The sequence below is a fragment of the Pleurodeles waltl genome, chromosome 2_1, assembly GCF_031143425.1.
Source record: "Pleurodeles waltl isolate 20211129_DDA chromosome 2_1, aPleWal1.hap1.20221129, whole genome shotgun sequence".
In the NCBI taxonomy this organism is placed as follows: Eukaryota; Metazoa; Chordata; class Amphibia; order Caudata; family Salamandridae; genus Pleurodeles; species Pleurodeles waltl.
In genome coordinates this window covers 286,550,276-286,569,291 of record NC_090438.1, presented here as the reverse complement: position 1 = coordinate 286,569,291, position 19,016 = coordinate 286,550,276, and the positions used below count along the sequence as shown (strand labels likewise).

Genomic DNA, 19,016 nt, shown 5'->3' with positions numbered 1-19,016 from the left:
AGCAAATTGGTGGGGCCTATGAAGAATGTATCTTTTGCTAGTCTCCCTACCTGTAATATTAAAGGATTTGTGCAATATTAAAGAACAGTAACTCTTTCACAACCGCACTCTGTTGATTCTGTTAAATATGGAATTAAAAGGAGATAATGCAGTTGTGAAAGTTACAGCACTCTTAGAAAAGCTATGGCTCTAGACTTTCTGTAGTTCGGTTATATATGGAATTAAAAGCAGAGTTCTGTAGTTACGGTTTTTCTAACAATGCTGGATACAGAAAGGAATTCTGACTTAGGAGGGCAGACTTTAGCCTTCTGGTCACGGCAACACATAAGGCTCTCATTGAGATTTCAGATTCCATAGCTCATGTCCCCAGCGGTAAATACTGCCCTGTGTTTTAGACTCCTGAGACCTAGCTCACAGTGGATAGCTGCGGATGAGGTAACAGCTCCTAGATTCAAAGCTGGGTCTCAAACATACATGTATCAGGAGAAACTCTTAGCAGCATCACCTGCCCAAATATCACCCCCTCCCCCCATACAGTGCAACCAGAGATCCTTACCCTACATAGAGTTTTCCTACAGTGGAGACCGAGCCTTTTTCAGAACCTAATATCCAACAGAATGCACCCCAGTCTCCCTTAAACTGGGTTAGTATTACATGTGCCATTCACCTCCCCCAACGTTAGCAAAAGGCAAATGTATTTCATCTTACAAACATCCACCAATCTGGTTCCATTAAAACTGCCTGTAGGAGGAACTTCATAGCCACCATCTTTTTTTAGATTTATGTTTAACCCATTAAACTGAGCAAAACCTTCAACGGAGTCAATATGTTTTGGGAGCCTCAAAGAGATCTCAGAAGACACAGCCACGTCAGGTTCTAAACTACCATTATTCTTAGATGCCAGGGTATTTATGTTCATAAACTATTCTGCTAGATCAGCAAGGAAAATACTAAACGAAATAATTGTAGAAACCAACCTGGTCTCTACCTTGCAGCAAAATGACGGTATACATCATTGAATGCAGCTCTGATTCTCCCCCCCCCCTTCCCCCCCACCCCTCCCTCACCCCTACCCCACAAGATGCTCCCGGTGAAATGCATCAAATGCTGGAACACATTTACAAAAAAAGACAAAGGCTGTGTAGTTTTTCCACTTTCTTGAGGCCAGATGAGTAAATATTTGCTCTAACCCTATCTGGGCCTTACAATGATACTTTGTGAATTCAAATCCGTTCCTCTTCCCACTAAAACTACATTCTTGACACCTAGATCTTAGGGGAAATGTTATATTTGCTTGAAATATTCTGAATGAAGAGTGAAGAAGGAACATACATATTTTTCTAAAAAATAATAATAAATAAACAGATTATACTACATATTGCTTTAACTGGTAGTGACACTTCAATAGCTGCCAGTCTTTTCAGTTCTGTACGTTCTTTATTACCCTCTCACACCGCAGCATCAATCATTTTCTAGGAAGTTACATACAAACAGTAAAGAGGACTCCTCAAAATAGTACCTTTTCTTTTCATTGGGGCAAGAACGCTAGGCCGAATGCAGTTGATTGGACTTTGACTCCTCCTGCTAAGAAAAACAAATACTGGCATCAAACGCAACTGAGATCAACCTAGCAAAACATCAGATTTCAACATATGTTAGATACTTGAATAATGAACTTGAAACAGAGAGCAGTTACTACATGTAAAAGATGCGTACTAGTACCCACTTTGGTCCCTCCATGGTCAACAGCACATGGCAAAGCCAACACAAGGCTCCTTGAATTTTACATTTTTATGAAACATTATCGAACTATTCAAGATCGGGAAGCTAAACTCAAAGGATGAAGGGAACAACTAAATCAGAGTATGAGGCACATTACAACATGTTTAATGCCTGAATAAATATAAAGCACGAGATTGTCAAGGAAAATCGTGTCCTGGTATCCATAAAAGAAGAGAGCACAGCACTTAAGAGCATGTAAAAATATAGATTGGAAGCTTGCAAAACTTGGGTAAAGCAGTTGTGAAGAAAAGATAAAAGCAAGTTATTCCATGCCTGAGAAGTGAGCACAGAAAAGGAACAGTTTCTCAAGCACGCCTTATGGAACTTTGGAACAAGCCAGAAATTTTCAATGCCAGAATGGGGAGGGCCAGAGGGTTTGAAATTCAGATTCTGTTAAATCAGAGATGATAATCTATAATCATATTCCACTCCTTTGACACCCTAACCGTTAGCAGGATCGTGAAAACCAATGGAGTGCTAACAAATGCATGGTGGAATCTGTTTCTCTGAAGGAGTACGGTGTTCACTACAGTACTCTACATTTTCAAGGCAGTGAAAACAAAGCAAGCGGTTAGTCTATGAAACAAAAGGAGTAATCTGCAAATTTCCCCACACGGAATGAGAGTATACGTGCACTAAATGCAAATCAGATGTGCAAATACTTTTAGAATCAGACCCTTATGCACCATAAGCATGATAAAATATAACAGATTAACTTACCTTGCAAATCGTCTAGTTGGACTTGGGATGGGACTTGGAGGTAATCCATTGCTACTTACAAACATTTGCAAAGACGGGGAAAAACATTGCTAAAAGAAAGACAGGAAGATATTGGAGAAAACAGATTACAATAACCTCAAAACGTCTAAATTCAAATACATTTCCCATGACCAATCCTATGAACTTCTCCCAGAAGCTGATCAAGTAAATAACACACCAAGTTCATTTATAATCTTAGGCTTTTATCCACTTTACAAGTTACAGAAAAACATTACTCCAGTCTGACCCTGGGAAGTTAATTAGCTCGAACTTTACTAAGCCTTGTACATTACTAGCAACTGCTGACCTGAAGTCCTCCAATATTCTTTGCTAAAGTGGAGAGACATTTACCTATACACAAATAATGCTATAATGTGCTGTGAACAAAATAATTTCAGCTATGTTCAATTTGTTTTGAAGTAACGTTCTCAAGTCAAACAGATCAATTAAGATTGATCACAGATCAAGAAGAGAGGATTATACTGGACCCTTTTTGGTTGCATCACTGTTCTCACAGACTGAAACGATTCACTTACACCAGACACAGCTAATAACTCGACCAGGGGTCCAACTATGAAACAAATAATAAGTGAATCACTTATGGTAACATCTGTATTATTAACTCTGTCTTCTTTGTTGAAATGTGAAAGAACTCGAAACCCTAATGGGTTTAGGAATTGGAAGTTGCTCCAATTTTTCACTATGGGGAAACCAAAGATTAAGGGAAAACCAACCATGTGCATTATGAAGCTAATCTATCCTCAGCTGCTGAACATAGATAATCACAAGTAGGAGAAGAAATGTTTCTTGTAATCCTAGTTCTGCACCATAGATAGACGGAACAGGGGTGGAATGCCTCAGCCATCAGGGTGTCGCTGAAAGGTTCCCAATAAGGGTCTGGGCATAGGTGGGACATGCATACAGATAAGCACAGACACAGGGTTTCCTCACCAGCAGGGACCTAAGGGGATTATGTACACTGACATATAGTAAGATTAGTGATGAGTGCAGTTAGTTACCATTATCCTACAAAAGTGACCAAACTACTTAGGTGACGAGACCATGCAACCTGGAACCTTACTTTGGAGAGACAAAGCAATACTTGGACCAGGAAAAACAGAGTAGTATGTATGATTTCAGTGCAAGTGTTGCATTACCATGTATGCTGGCCCATTCTTTATCAAACATTTCTCTCTGTTAAAGATCAAAGTGTAAAAGCATTTTTTAGGGAGATCCCAGGTGCAGAGACCTTAGTGGGTGCTCAAAAAATATTATGTTTTGAGATCTCACCCAAAGAACACATCATCACAGCACACAGTCAAGCATGTCAACACTAATCTGATAGAAGGACAGGTCAGGACAGACAGACATATTCAAGATGTACACTATACAAGGGTGGATCTTCTGAAAGAGCGAAAGAGGCAGACACAACTGCACTGAAGTCAATTACAGGTGGCATACAAGTGTTATAGAAGGATGTTTATGATATACAATACAGTACAGTACAAAATAAGGACAAATAAATGCTCATCACACACTCGAAAGAACTCAGGATGGCAAATGTGTTCAGGATCAGAAAATTGAAAAAATAACTAAAGAAAGGGTTGCACATAGAACCTATAAAGGACAATATTGGAGACAAACGTATGGACACTTTTTTGGCAGACTCCTTTGGCAATAATGTTTAATATCATCCAGCAAGAGGGTTCATTCCATCATTCTAGCTATGGGGTTCTGGATTTAAGACTCAAACTACTCTACTCAGAAACCTCTACTAAATGCTGCCAACAGATTTCCTTATTCTGAAATAAGTGAGGCGGTGAAAACAAAATCCAAACAGCATCTTTTTTTTTTTTTTACATCATTATGAATACCATAAGATATGGTGCAAAAAAAAAAACAACAACAAAAAAAAACAGTGACAGCACAAAGGCATCATCACACCATTTAATTTACCTTCCCTATTCCTCTTGTAGGTGAAGGAGCAGGAGACACCGGGACAAAATCAATTCTTTTTGGTGAGGAAGATTTCTCATACTTATCAAAGTCATTGTCACTCTGTAAACAAAAAGCAGTTTTAATTACATTTTAAACAGAGGGATGGTAACAAAGAACCTAAGCAACAAAAAGTAAAAAAGCAGGTTCATGCTAGGAGCTTAAGGATGTATTATGCTAATAGACAAGTCTAGCACTTGCCCATGGCAGATCCCTCAAAGAACACCATCAGTGTTCATCTAGTATACCTGAAACATGGGGTCTTAATGAAAAAAGGTGACACTATAGACTAATGCACACATCTGTGCATTTTGCAGACTAGGAGATATAATTTTTTAAGCACAAAGAAATTGGCACAAAAGAATACTACACCCAATACAACGCCGCACCACAAATCACTCATGGCGCCATTCAAAAGTTAAGGCACTTAACTGTAGCGTTTTTAAATATCGAGTAAGGTAACATGCCAGCTATTTACTAGATGAGCATACATCGAGGATGTGGATTATTTTTCAAACCACAGCTTTTCTTCAAACAAATATTGCTTCTACATTAAAACAAGCAACACAAGCATAATACGATTTTAAAACGTTTGTAAAGGAACACAACAGAGCAGCAAAGAGAGATCTGTTCAAAATAACTCCAAAACCAAGATACACATAGAAAACAGAAAACAACTAAATCCTCAGAAAAGGCAAAGCTTTACAAAATGTAAACAAGGGCAAATGCAAATTCTGCATATGCCAAGTGACGAGCTTCAGGGTAGGGCTGTAGTGAATTTGAATGGCTAAAAGAAGAAGAAATGTGTGGAGAAATATTCCATCTTTGGAACACAAAAAGGATGCAACAACCTTACCAGGATCAAGCTTTCATCCCATGACTGGCTAATCTGCATCGTGGTTTGCACTTCTCTAAAACAAAGAAAACAAATGCTGTGACAAGAAGCCAAAATCAGAATAATGTGTTCCAAGGAGACCTTCATTTTAGTAAAGCACTCACCTCTCATGGGCTGCTTCTCTGTTCGCCAAGTCCACTCCTTCTTCCTGCAGAACACAATAGAAGCCTTTCACAACATGTGTTTTTCTCGCTTCTGCCCATAACGGCAAAAATGCAGCCAGGGACATTCACAGTAAGCACTGGTTTTGAGAATCACTACCTGTAGTGGGACTTTTTCATGTTTACACTCTTTAAGGGGCACTTATTTAAACACAGGTTGATGTAAGGTACAGTGCACCTCCAGGCCAATAAAGTGCATTGCTCAACTATCACACACTGCAAAAAAAAAAAAAAACTAAAGGAAGTCTTTAGTGCTCACTATCTAAATGTTCAGCTCGAAGTTGAAAGACAATGGGTGGACAAATTATTATCACCGTAGCCCACTGCACCTGTACTATTTGCTTAAAAGTATAGGCCAGGTTTTTGTCTTAATTTAAAGATTGCATGACAGCACAGAGCCATCATATTTATGTGGTGGCTCGTTTTTTCAGCATACTTACAATAAAATAAATAAAATTACCAGAACACCTCTGATGCTTAGTCTTGTATAAATATTTTATGAGAACTGGATTGCTACAAAGAAAGTTATTTCTGTTTAAGACAGCACGTTTCAAATCACGCTAAAGCTTCAAGGATTAGGATACACATTTAAACCTTCAACTACTCAGGCAGACTACCACCTGAGCCAAAAACAACAGGAACAAACATTAAGAAATCATTTCATAATAGGCTAGCCTTTTAGATTAAGTTCAGAATAAAACCTATTTTACATTACTGCTTCTATCTTTATACAAATCACCACAAAGTAACTTTTCTGCACGGACAGTAGAAGTGGAGAGTAACATGCAGTCTGGGGCATTTAGCGAGCAAGCAAATTAGTAGAAAATCCATATCTGCATCACACACTGACAACATTTATGCCAGGCCCGATGGCATTAAAGGGATTTACAATAAAAGCAATCTAAGTTCTACTTTAAAACAACACAGGGAAAAATTATTTGTCCTGAACTCCCAGAACTACTAGATTTTCAGCCAAGGATTTGAACCAGGTTCCTCAGTTCCAAGATCACCATCTCTTGCAGCTAGTCCACATCTCCTCCTGACACCTTGACAAAACAGTCCTGGTCTAACACTTTAGCATCCAGACTGGTCCTCGGCCATCACTCCCAGCTTCCTTCTTCACCAAATAACCCTAATGCAGACCATTTCCTTTTGCCTGCTTCTTATATATTCAACTGCTAATCATACTGGTCATCAGTTCACTTGATAAAGTCCTCTTTAATCAGCCCAAGCAACAAGGTCAAAGCCATCACAGAGAGTAACAAAATCCTCTCAAATGAGTGAAGGTAAGTCTAAAACAATCCATGATGTAGCAAAGTGTCAGCCCTTCCCACCATTCTAGCTCAGGAAGACCCATCAGCCTGGTGATGGGCCATTAGGATATGCAGGGCACACCCCAGCTCCCCTTATGTGACTGTCTAGAGTGAATGCACCAATAGCCCAACTGTCCTCCTGACCCATAAGTGTGTTCAGCAGACAGGCCGAGGCATAGAATGGCTAAACAAGAAAATGGCCACTTTCTAAAAGTGGCATTTTCAAACTTACAATCTAAAAACCATCTTAACCAAAAAATGTATTTTTAAATTATAAGTTCAGAGCCTCTGAATCAAATCAAAATCAAATCATTAACATTTAAAAAGCGTGCTACTCACCCGTGCGGGTCTCAAGGCGCTAGGGGAAAAGGGGGGGTTATCGCTGCTCGAACAGCCAGGTCTTTAGGAGTCTCCGGAAAGCGGAGTGGTCCTGGGTGGTCCTGAGGCTGGTGGGGAGGGAGTTCCAGGTCTTGGCCGCCAGGAAGGAGAAAGATCTCCCACCCGCCGTGGAGCGGCGGATGCGAGGGACAGCAGCGAGTGCGAGGCCAGAGGAGCGGAGGAGGCGGGTGGGGACGTAGAAGCTGAGGCGTCTGTTGAGGTATTCCGGTCCCTTGTCGTGGAGGGCTTTGTGTGCGTGGGTGAGAAGTGGGAAGGTGATCCTTTTGCTGACTGGGAGCCAATGCAGGTGTCTCAGGTGTGCGGAGATGTGGCTGCTGCAGGGTACGTCGAGGATGAGGCGGGCCGAGGCGTTTTGAATGCGTTGCAGGCGATTTTGGAGTTTGGCTGTGGTCCCAGCGTAGAGGGTGTTGCCGTAGTCCAGGCGGCTCGTGACGAGGGCGTGGGTCACGGTTTTTCTGGTGTCGGCGGGGATCCAGCGGAAGATCTTGCGGAGCATGCGGAGGGTGAGGAAGCAGGCGGAGGACACGGCGTTGACTTGCTTGGTCATGGTGAGAAGAGGGTCCGAGATGAAGCAGAGGTTGCAGGCGTGGTCTGTGGGGGTCGGTGCGGTGCCGAGGGCCATGGGCCACCAGGAGTCGTCCCAGGCGGACGGGGTGTTGCCGAGGATGAGGACTTCCGTTTTTTCCAGAGTTCAGCTTTAGGCGTCTATCTGGCATCTCTAACTGCTCCCAATGGGAAATTACACTTAAGATACTTCATGGCAACCCATCCCTCTGCCCCTCCCCCCTCCATTACCCAATGGGAGAGATAGGCCTTGCAAATTGAAAACCAAAATTAGCAATATTTCACTATGAGAAAATGTAAAACATGCCATTACATTTCCTACCTTTTAAATACCCTTCCCCCTGGGTACCTTGGCCTCCCTTGGGGGTAACTTAAAGGTGATAAAAGAGAAGGTTTGGGCCTAGCAAGTCTGAGACATTTACAGAGCTACTAATGTGGTTGGCACAATTAGTGCTGCAGGTCCACTAGTAGCATTTGATGTGAAGGCCGTGGTACACACTATGCACTGTACTAGGAAAATCAAATGTGTCAGTCATGGAGAAACCAATGACTAATACATTTTAGACAGAGAGCAAATGCACTTTAGCACTGGTAAGCGTGGTAAAGTGCCCAGAGTCCTAAAGACAACAAAAACAGGTCAGAAAAAGTATAACATTGTGGGGATAACCTTGCAAAAAAAGGGCCAGATCCCTAGGGGTGACCCAAACTAGTGAATGGCCAACTCAAATGGCAGCATTCTAAATCTAAGAAAGCAGAGACTAATGGTTCACAGAATACAACATTTGTTAAAGTGGAACAACCTAGCCCTGGAAAGGCACTAATGGAAATCAAAATAATTTGCTAGTCTCATGGCTTGCCTCTTTGAACTAAATAGTACAAACTCACATTAATTTAGATTTAACAAATTCTAGAAAATTAATTCGATCATTTTCCTACTGGTCTTCCATTCTTGGCTCTCTACAGTTTAAGACTGTGGTAGTTTTTCAACTCCAAACCACTGAGTGTACAATGTAGTAACTTTGTTAACTGCCTCCAATTCAGCCAGACCACCATCACCACCACCACATGCTAAGCTCCTTCCAAGTGTTCATCCCAGTCATTGAGGATAAAGTAACCAAACCTCTAAAGGCTCTTAAATCAGCATCAATGGTGTCCTCTCTACGATACAAGCATGCTGGTCTTACTGCATTTCATTCAAAGCTGCCTGCATCAACAATTTACACCTAAATACCAGCCCTTCTATTCAGCGTCTCCTTCCTCGTGTCTAATCATCAAAAGCCTTCATTTGGACACCAATAAAGAACTGTTTTTGTTGGAAACGGAGGTCATGACTGCCACTTGATCAAGCTAGACCTACTGTTGCTTTAGACTCCATGAACATGGTGTTCTCAAGTGTTAAGAGCTAGTATTTGCAAGTGGTGGCACTCATTTTTGGGCAGCCTAGAAGAAGGAGAGTACGGTAGTGGAAGGAGGTGGCATGTGGTGTTATAACTCTGTATTCAACAACTAGAAATCTGACAGGGTCAAATCGGGCTCCTAATAAAATTTGTGGCCCCACATGCCTCATTTATATTTTTACAAATTAATCATTGCATGCGTCACATCAGTCCAGATACATCAAACCAGCTGCAGTGAAAATATGCACCTTGCTCCTGTTCACCAACACAAATCGTGAGAAACTAACTGTAATGCTATGCGCATTACCCAACGAAATCAGTGATTAGTTGCTACTGTGATCAACTTTCATTAAATCTCTTAATATGTAGGCCTCCACTAACTAACAACAACAGCTACAAGGTGGGTCGCCATATGTATGAGTATAATACTGCAAGACCTCCTTGGGTCGACCAATATCTCTCAGATTACCTGCTCTGTGTAAAGATGGGAGGAGGAGAAAACTGCCTCAATGAAATGAGTTCATGCTTGTGAACTCCAGCCAGCCACAATCTGCTCCCTTTTGGTTTAGTGAAAGATATCTTACCTTCCTTTTAGACCCAAAGACAGCTACTTGGGTGTCCTAGCTGCTAAATTAACATGGTTACCAATTTATCCTTCTAGTGTTGCATACAAAAGTATTCCAGCCTGAGCAGATGCCATTATCACACAAAATCTCCTGGATCTTCCCAGTCATCCTCCAGGCAGGAACCGGACGATGAACAGGGCAACAGCCAATGGGTGTAGAGGAGGTTAGGGCAATGGGAAAAGAGGAGGATGGTGTTTTCAGCCTCCATCTATCAATGAGTTGCCTTGTTTCTAATGTATATGAGTATGTGTGTCTCTGTGTGCGCATGTATTCAGCTGCATAAAACCTAGCACCTCAGAAGAACTTGTTGTAAAAGAAACTTGTTGATGAAAACAAATACATTATGTTCTAAATTTATATTCTACCACTATCAACTAGGTTTTCCTGCCTGCTATCAGCTCCCACCATTGCCCCTGATGAACATTAAACAGCTCACCGAAATTGGTTTAATTCCTTTTTGACGAGGGAGCACTCATCATTCAGTGTGTCAACAGTTGTGTCCTCTTAATGACCGCTCTTCGTCGAGAGCCAATTCAGAACCTGCTGTGGAGTATTCTCTAGAAGTCTGCTTACCTTGTTAACCCACAACTTGTGTGCATTCCCTCAACACTGTGTAATATGTTGCATTAATTTTTGTGGTTACTTGGTAACATCAGATATCTAAACAGAATAAGTATTTTTTCGAATTACAGTTCTTTATAAGATTCCAGTTTCAGTCTCTTGGATTAGATTCTTACCACTAATAAACCAAATGTGTGCAGTGATTTTCTGAATGCTACTCTGTCACTCACATGTATCCATAGATCCAGTCCAGTCTCCTTTTTATATTAACTTTAATTTCTTTTTATTTCAATCACATAACCTCTGAAAATGACAGTACTGACCATTAACCATGTTCTCTTTTTAATTCATCAGTGAAGCTGAAGTAGGTCTTTTCTCTACTTTCGTAAAAGACACGGAGCAAGCATGGTACAAAGTGATTCCGGAAAATCAGGAAGTCTCAGCAAACAGTCCAATCCAGATCTCTAGGCAAGCCAGAAAGCTGTGACATATGCAAATTTAAGGGTCCATGTGCAATTAAAGTCGAGGTAAAGGTGGAATTCAACGTTCCCCAGACCAAAATAAAGGCATGGCAAATGCAATTAAAAAGCCAGTAGCCTCGCAGCTGACCTGTTGAACGGACAGATCAGACTTGCTGTACACTGTTTTACTAGCTGGCAGGGTTTACTAAATAGTACTGCCCAGCTCTTAACTTCACAAGACTTTTTGAAATCCCCGCCTCAATGATTTCCGTCAGGTTTGATAATAGTCTTGTTGTGTACTAAGTTTAGTACATTCCATGCTTGTGCACAATCTTCACATGGCCACACCAAGGCTCATATGTCAAGAGAGCACATCAACAGCCATATTAGGGATAGAAATAACAGACAGGTATATACTTGATATACAGGTGTGAAAATTCCTGAAAATTTGCACTTATGAATTTGTGGGTGGTCTAATTAAACCTCTTTCTGTCTCACTGAATAGTCTTGGTCCCTATGCTACCAATTTCCAGTTCTTCCACTTTGATTCAATCTACTTCGGCTGTAAGAACAAACACTAGACAACCTACAGCAAGCCCACAAACATGCAGTCAAAGTCATGTTTGATCTTAAATGACAGAGGCACATCTCTGGGACAATGAATTCTAAAATAGCCTCAAGTACTAAAAGGCAATGACTTCAGATGATTCTGTAGCTTATTCACAAAGCATAAGATGTCCCCAAACCTCAGAACTCTTACTGAGTAGTCCCTCATCATGAGCATTCCAGAAATAGAAGGGCACGCCCCACCCCGTTGGCCATCGACAATTAATCGGAGGGAGAGGATGACTATAATTCAAAGTCCTACACTCAGGAACTCTACTTGGATACAAACCTTTATATCGCTGCCATGACCAGTACCTGAAAGAATCCCTTATCCACAACAAATGGAAATATGTATAAATCTCCTATAAGAAGTATGCACAATTGAAAGCATAAGGTGAAGGGTGCCATTATTTACATAAATCACATATTACTGAAAATTGCACACTATCTAGCAATACTAGAGATATTTCTTATGACAACAGACCTCATTACATACCGACACACACTTTCCGACCCATGCTCCCTTCCTAGTGGTGACAAAGTCGGAGATGGCCAATGTACCTACACAGCTCTGAGTAAGGCACTTAAAATTAAATGCAATGTGAGGTGTTTTTTTGTCAGTAGTTCGAAATTAAATAGTGCAGCACCTGCTAAGCAACGTAACTATCAACATGCCATACTGCTGTACACTCCCATATCCTTTGGGTTGCGGAAACTTTGAATCGTACATTCCTTTCACAATATATGCAAATTTCGCAGTTTAAAGAGAAATTATTAAAATTCCCAAGACTACTAAGAGTAAATAAACACATCTAAATGTTTCCGTTCCTCCCCCCCAGAGGGAATGTTGCTTCAACTACCCTGCTATGAAAATAGGGATACTGAGTATTTCACAACCAGTCTACACATTTACAGCAGCTTTGGTCAGAAATCACTTTTGATGTATAAACTGAGTGTGAAAACAATTGAGACAGTGCGTGAAAACCCTCAATGGAATGGCTTTATGGATGTTCACGGCCTTGTCCCAGTGGGAACTACCTAGTCATTCCCTGCTGCAAAGTTAACCCATACATCGCTACTGCAACCAATCAAATGACAGACTACCAAACTGTGACCTCAGGATGAAAATAATTTATTCAGAATCAATTCTTCAGACTTGCATATCTGTGAAATGTTACAAAAGTATTTAAATAGGAAGTAATAAACGTTGACTCAATATATTTCTGTAAATTGTTTATTCTAGTGTCAGAGAAAGGGCCAAGATGCATGATAGAAGTATGGAATTACTTCAGGCCATGCTTTCCGATGTTGCAGGTTCAAGACACAAAGTTCATTTATAAAGGTAGATTCATCTGACACTTTAAAAGGCAAAAACAAATTTGCATCCGTCACCTACTTTTCTGACTCAGTATTAGCCAGCAACGCAACTGCGAAATATGTATTTCAATAATGAACAAAACATACTGAAAGCAACAAGTGAAGATTTTTTTTTATTTTCATGCTTTCATCCCAACACATTTTTGCTGCCTTTTATGAAAAGTTCTCATTAGAAAATTTAGACCAAATAGCATCAACTCTGTTGCAAATATTAACCAATGCCATTATCTACAGTCTCCTCCTGTTTTAAACTGCATGAAGCACGGGACAATTACAATGGCGAGAAAATAGTTTGCCAGAAATGGAATTAAGTCCTGAAAAGGTTTATCTGTAAGAAGACAACCCAGGAAAAAGTAAAATATAAAGTAAATATAACAGCGTTAGAATTGAGCCTGTACAACCTGGCACTTTACATAAGAATTAAAAGGTAAAATTATCTCAGAACAGAAGAAGGGAGCTATTTCGCTCATCCAACTAACCACCCGGGCTGATGACGCGTTCTAAAATACATCAGAGACAGGTAGCAACTTTGCACTGCTCCATCCATGGTGCATCATAACCATCACTGTAGATGAGATTAAACAAGCACTGGGAAAGTCAGTAGGTCTCACCTTTGTGACCTATTGGCCATGCCAATGCTTTTTACAGATGTATTATAATATTATATATATATATATATATATATATATATATATATATATATATATATATATATATCTCATAAAACAGATACACATACAGACACACACATGTATACACACATTCATATTCTCTCTCTTTCTCCTGGCAGCCTGATTTTACTGGATTTAGTTTAGCCTTCTAATGTAGAAATATAAAGCTTCCACCCCCACCCCCGTCCCCCACCTCCCAAGTAACTCTCACAGCTAAACCCTGCCAACCAGATTGGCTTTCTCGCCAGAAGGGGTACCTCTCTCAATATCAGCCTGTATAGAGTTATGGATCCAGCCCGGCTGAGCTGGCCCTGGGCTACCTGCCTGGTTCTGGATCCAGGGAAAGCATTTGGCACCTTGAGATGGGACTAAGTATTTACAGTTTTGACTACATTCATCTTCAAACCCAACCAACTCCAGCCTTTAAGCTAGTTAAAGGGACGGTCATCAGTTCCTACTGCGGTGCATAGGGTAATAGGCAGGGATGCCCCCTCCTCTGCGCTCTAGACTTAAAGCCACTTGCCATTCAAGCCGAGGCACTGAGGGGGTTGTGGGGAATCCTACTATCCAAACGTATCCATGCAATCTCACTTTACGTAGATGATGAGCTCTTCTACTTGAAGGAAGTCTTGCACATCAATCTACAGTGCACAGTTGCCCACTGAGTTTAGGGGTCATGTTGGCCTCAGAGTTCACTGGGGAAACGGTCCATTTCCTGTGCCACTGAACTAACACAGATAGACTTGGGATCGGGTCCTATCTAGTGGGAGAGGTCCTTGTTTTGTTATTTAGGCATTCATGTCTAAACAAAACTTTTAGACAGCAGCCTGACGAAGGAGGTGGTTTCCAGCAGAGCCTAAGTGGCCTTCTAGCCGAACGTTCCCTTTGTCAGATATGGGTCTGCACAGCAGACTCCAAAATGGCGAAGCTGCCCAGACTTCTATATCACTGGACTAATATCCCTGTATTCATTTCCGTGGATTCTTTTGGGAACTTCGACTACTTGGAGAGCTTATTTCGTATAATTCATGTGGGCTGACAATCTAATGCTATTAAGTCTTGGAACTAAACACTATATGTCTCCTGAAAATAGGCCTGCCTTGTTTTACTCGGGGTAGTTCTTGACAAAACCTATCCTTCCAAATGCCCTAGTAATACCACAACCTTTTATTTATTTATTACTGGTGCAGTGAAGAAAAGTCCCACTAAACGGCCCCTTGTGTAAGCCACTATTGCTGCTAAATGTACCTTTAAGGAGGCATATGTTAATTTGCAGTCTATCAGGTGTGTTAAGTATTTTAGCACGGTCGATTCCTTGTACTTTTCCTTTATAACCCCACCCTACGGAATACTGTTTCCATTTAGAGAAGTAGCACCTTCTTGTTGTAGGCTTTCTTCCCTCTCTAAGTACAGACATTTTTTCTGGCAGTTTTAAGTGTCCGAATTCTAGGTTCTCAGGAGCCATGCTGCTAAGCTCAAGGTTTCTGGGTGAAAAACCTTCCCTCTCGCAATAGATATCAGATTCTGTTGTACTGTGAGTTTTTGAATGTCCCCATTTGTATTCCTTCGAAGAACCATGTCTGTCTAGCCCATTGTGGGGCAATTAAGATTGGAGTCATTTTGATTCTTTTACATTTGTTGAACACCATGTGTAATAATGTTAGTGGGGGAAAAGCGTAAGCAAATGTCCCCAACTAGTTTATCAACAGCGCATTCCCCAGTGACTAGTCGTCAGGCAGTCTGGATGCAAAGCTTTGGCATTTTGTATTCTCTGAGGCTGAACAAAGGATCCCATTTTCGAAAGATCTTTTTGAATACTTTCTGGTTTAGTTCCCATTCATGAGAGCAAGACATACATCTGCCTGCTGGGCTTGTCCGCTTCGGTGTTGTTTTTCCCAGGAAAGTGTATTGCCGTTAATGATATCTTCCTTTGTATAGCGCATTTCCAAAGGTCATGAGCTAGCCTTGAAAACTGAAGGGATTGCGTTCCTCCCAGTTTGTTGATGTAAAACATTGTTGTAGTGTTGTCTGTTTTATCTACTACATTTTTCCCTAATAACTGTCTCTGGAAGGCTTTTAAGGCTAGGGATACTGTTCTGTAGTTCAGAGTTCATGTGTGCCCCTCAGCTCATATGAGAGGCATCTGTTATTTTTACTGATTGAGTTGGTGGTTGAAACTTCATGCCTAGAGTTATATTTGATCTGTTCCACCACACTGTATTTTTTGCGTGACAACCGCTTAATCCTCCCAACTCCCTGTTGCTTGCGAGCATTTGATTTGTAACTTGAGTATCCATAATCAATGATTATCTTCTTTTCTCATTGGAAAACATCTTCCCCTCAATCAAGTTTATTCTTGCTCCAAGCAAATATATTTTCTTGCTCTGGTTTTGGGGATGATTACTCTATGTTTATTGAGAATCCAAGAGAGAATAAGATTTCTATTTCTTGTCTGCATTTTTTGGAAAACTTTGCTCTTACTAACCAGTCGTCTCAGTATGGGTAAAAATGTATGCCTTGTCTCGTGAGGTGCGGTGCTGCTAGGCACTTGGTGCTGAGTTTATTTCAAATTTCAGTACTGAGAACTGGTAGTGGATTTGGTTTAGCACGAACCGTAGGAATCTTTTGTGTCCAGCATTGATTGGGAACTGTAAATAGATGTCTACTGCTGCCGTGTAATCTTTTTGTAATTGACGGATCACTTCTTGCAATGTCATTTTGACTTTTTGGGTTTTTATAAACTTGTTTATGAACCTGAGGTCAAAAATTGGCTGTAGAGTGTTATCTACATTAGGAATTAAGAAATACGTTGAATAGTTCCCCTTGTTTTGAAATCTTTCTATTGTTTTTATTTGTGTGATCTGTAGGTTACCTTCTCAGACAATGCATGGTAAATATGTATATATTTTTTTTTATCATCATCGCTAGTTACCAGGCACATTGTAAATTGCACTCGCCAACTATGCCCAGCCAAACTGTAGGCGGCTGTCACTGCGTCCAGTGTGGGAAATTAGGTCTCTGTGGAGTCAGAAGCAGGGGGGGTAGGGAGCGTGGACAAAACAAAGGGTCATCAGGACACATAGCAGAGACCTTAAGTAACTTCATAGTCGAGATTTCACCAGGAATTGGAAATACAAAGCCGTTCTCTCAGAAAGAACATTTATCACCAGAGTTATTTTTACATTTTTACATTATATGCACTCTGAACTGCTTGGTACAGGTTCTTTGCAGCAGGTACATTAATCCTGTGCGCTACCTTATCACGATTCCAAGTTTCTTCTAGACAAAAGTATGGTCTAGCGAGAAAAAATATTAATTGCCAGAAGTATTTTGACATTTTTACATAATATGCACTTTGTGACTTACCCAGTACACGTTCTTTTCAGCAGGCATATTAACCCTCTGTGCTACCTTATAATGACTCCAAGCTCCCACTAGACAAAAGTATGTTGTCTCTCCAGAAAGAACATAAATCGCCAGAGTTATTTTGACATTTTTACATTAGATGCACTCTAAACAGAAAAACGTCAAAATACAGCTGTAACAGTGAGCTGAAGGGGCCAGGAGTGGCTGGACATGGAATATATGGGCCCCGTATAGCTTTAAAATTAAGTTGCTTCATTATTTAGTGCTTTAACATTTATATGCAGCAGCTGTGGTGCTGCATAGCGCTTTAAAGAGTATTTTCTGCTTTGAAGCAGTGTGTTTTTTTGGGCCTCCAAGAATAACGAGTTATTTGTTTGAGCGCAATATTACAACTTTACTGAACTCCTTAAAAAATGCCTTTAAATTCGTGCAAAATATTTTCCAGTTTTATTTGTTTTAAACAGTTTAGACTTTCCCCTTGGGTGTTTCTAGGCACTCACACATTCCTATGTTCTAGCCAGGCACAGCAATGACCCCCAGTTCAACTTGCCAGTGTTCACCTGAACAAATCTACACCAATTAAGTTTGTCGCACTACCAGGTGCCAAAATGCTAGTTCTTTTCATGTTGATCCTGTCATTTTTTTAGTCGTGTGCCTGCAAAGCACCATTATCTTTTTACTGAATGCACTGTCATTAACTAAGTAGTTGTCAATACAAATGATTAAACGTAGGGCGTTAATACATTTCTTTAGCATAATTTTCAAGGCATTTACAACAGTTGCAGCCCTTTGTTATGGATGCATAGTGCTGCTGAATTTATGAACCTGAATCAAAAGGCAAGAGGGCAGAAAGAAACATAAGCTTAGTTAAGAGTGGATAATCTATTGGAGAGCCTATGGGAAATATGCCCACAAGCTCTGGGGTTAGTTTGCAGTAAGATGATCTGCAGAGTTCGACATGTTACAAGTTCTAAATACAGCATGACCAACCAAGCCTACTACATTTACTAGGTTGATAATTTTCCCCATTTGAATAATACTTAATTTAACACATGGTACGTAAAAGTGATTAGAAATTACACATTTCTGAAGTGTTTTATAAAGAAACAAGCCACTTATAAGACTACTAGCGTGTGTTCTCATGACCTTCTTTAACCTAGGCAGACCCACACATCCAGTGTCTAATTTATATTCCAACTAGGGTCAGAATTAATGTGAAGTAGCTTTAAAATAATCTATGTTGCCCTTTCACTCATCAGGTTGCCATGTGAGAGCCAGTGAACATCTGCATCGAAAGGAGTCAAGATGACAGAAAAGTTAACAAGCATTTGCATGCAATGGGTCTCGCGTTTGTTTGAATAAGAGCTATTAGCATTGTCAATTCCTAACTGGATTTTTCTTGCCACTGAAATTGAAAATAAAAGTAAAATAGTTGACATAAGCGAGCCGATTCAAAGTGCCACAGCGAGCGCAAAGGATAGACACAAAAAGAAAAAGGTTCACTCGCAGTCAAACATATCAGCAAAAGTGCAATTATCCATGTAACTGGGTTGATGGCTAAGGGGGTAACAAAATTGCCCAAAAGAGGGACAAACATAAAGCATTTACCAATAATAAAGAATTTTTGAAAGGTAAGTCCATGAACGAGTGATAGTGATGGGCATACCTAAGGTAGGCGTGGTTAGAATCATACAGATAGATTACAACCGGCTAAATCGCTTGCACCCTACAACTAAAAATGGTTGCAATAACATGACCATTGTTATCAATGGTCAAATCAGTCTGTTTTAGTGGATTTGCAATACACTGCACATTGTTTCTACAATGAGTGCACCATAAAGCCGAGACCTTCCGTGGTGGGTTTGGAATGGTCACAATTTTACAGTTTTCACTCTTGAAAAGCATGCGGTCTGTGCACTCTGGGCTGAACTCTAGATCTGTTTGAGAGAGGGTGTATTGCTGGCATGCTGACATGCAAATTAATTGTCTATAAACATTGATTTCCAGTTTTAAGCTCAACTGCAATGTGCATAGTGCTGAGCCTGTCCCTGTACAGATGACAGTGTACGAAAAGAGTCTTTGT

At 40.5% G+C, this 19,016-nt stretch overlaps 1 protein-coding gene across 2 annotated transcripts in view; it reads right to left on the bottom strand.

Annotated features, from left to right (window-relative positions):
• Window positions 1–19,016, bottom strand: part of PABIR2 (PABIR family member 2) — a 217,075-nt gene that overhangs the window by 110,343 nt on the left and 87,716 nt on the right. For both annotated transcript variants that reach the window (XM_069212491.1, XM_069212489.1), the window contains 5 exons: window positions 5,536–5,579; window positions 5,393–5,447; window positions 4,498–4,599; window positions 2,503–2,591; window positions 1,520–1,584 (listed from right to left, as the gene is read on the bottom strand). In XM_069212491.1, the coding sequence (XP_069068592.1) occupies window positions 1,520–1,584; window positions 2,503–2,591; window positions 4,498–4,599; window positions 5,393–5,447; window positions 5,536–5,579 (355 nt within the window). The remainder of the gene's footprint in view (window positions 1–1,519; window positions 1,585–2,502; window positions 2,592–4,497; window positions 4,600–5,392; window positions 5,448–5,535; window positions 5,580–19,016) is intronic.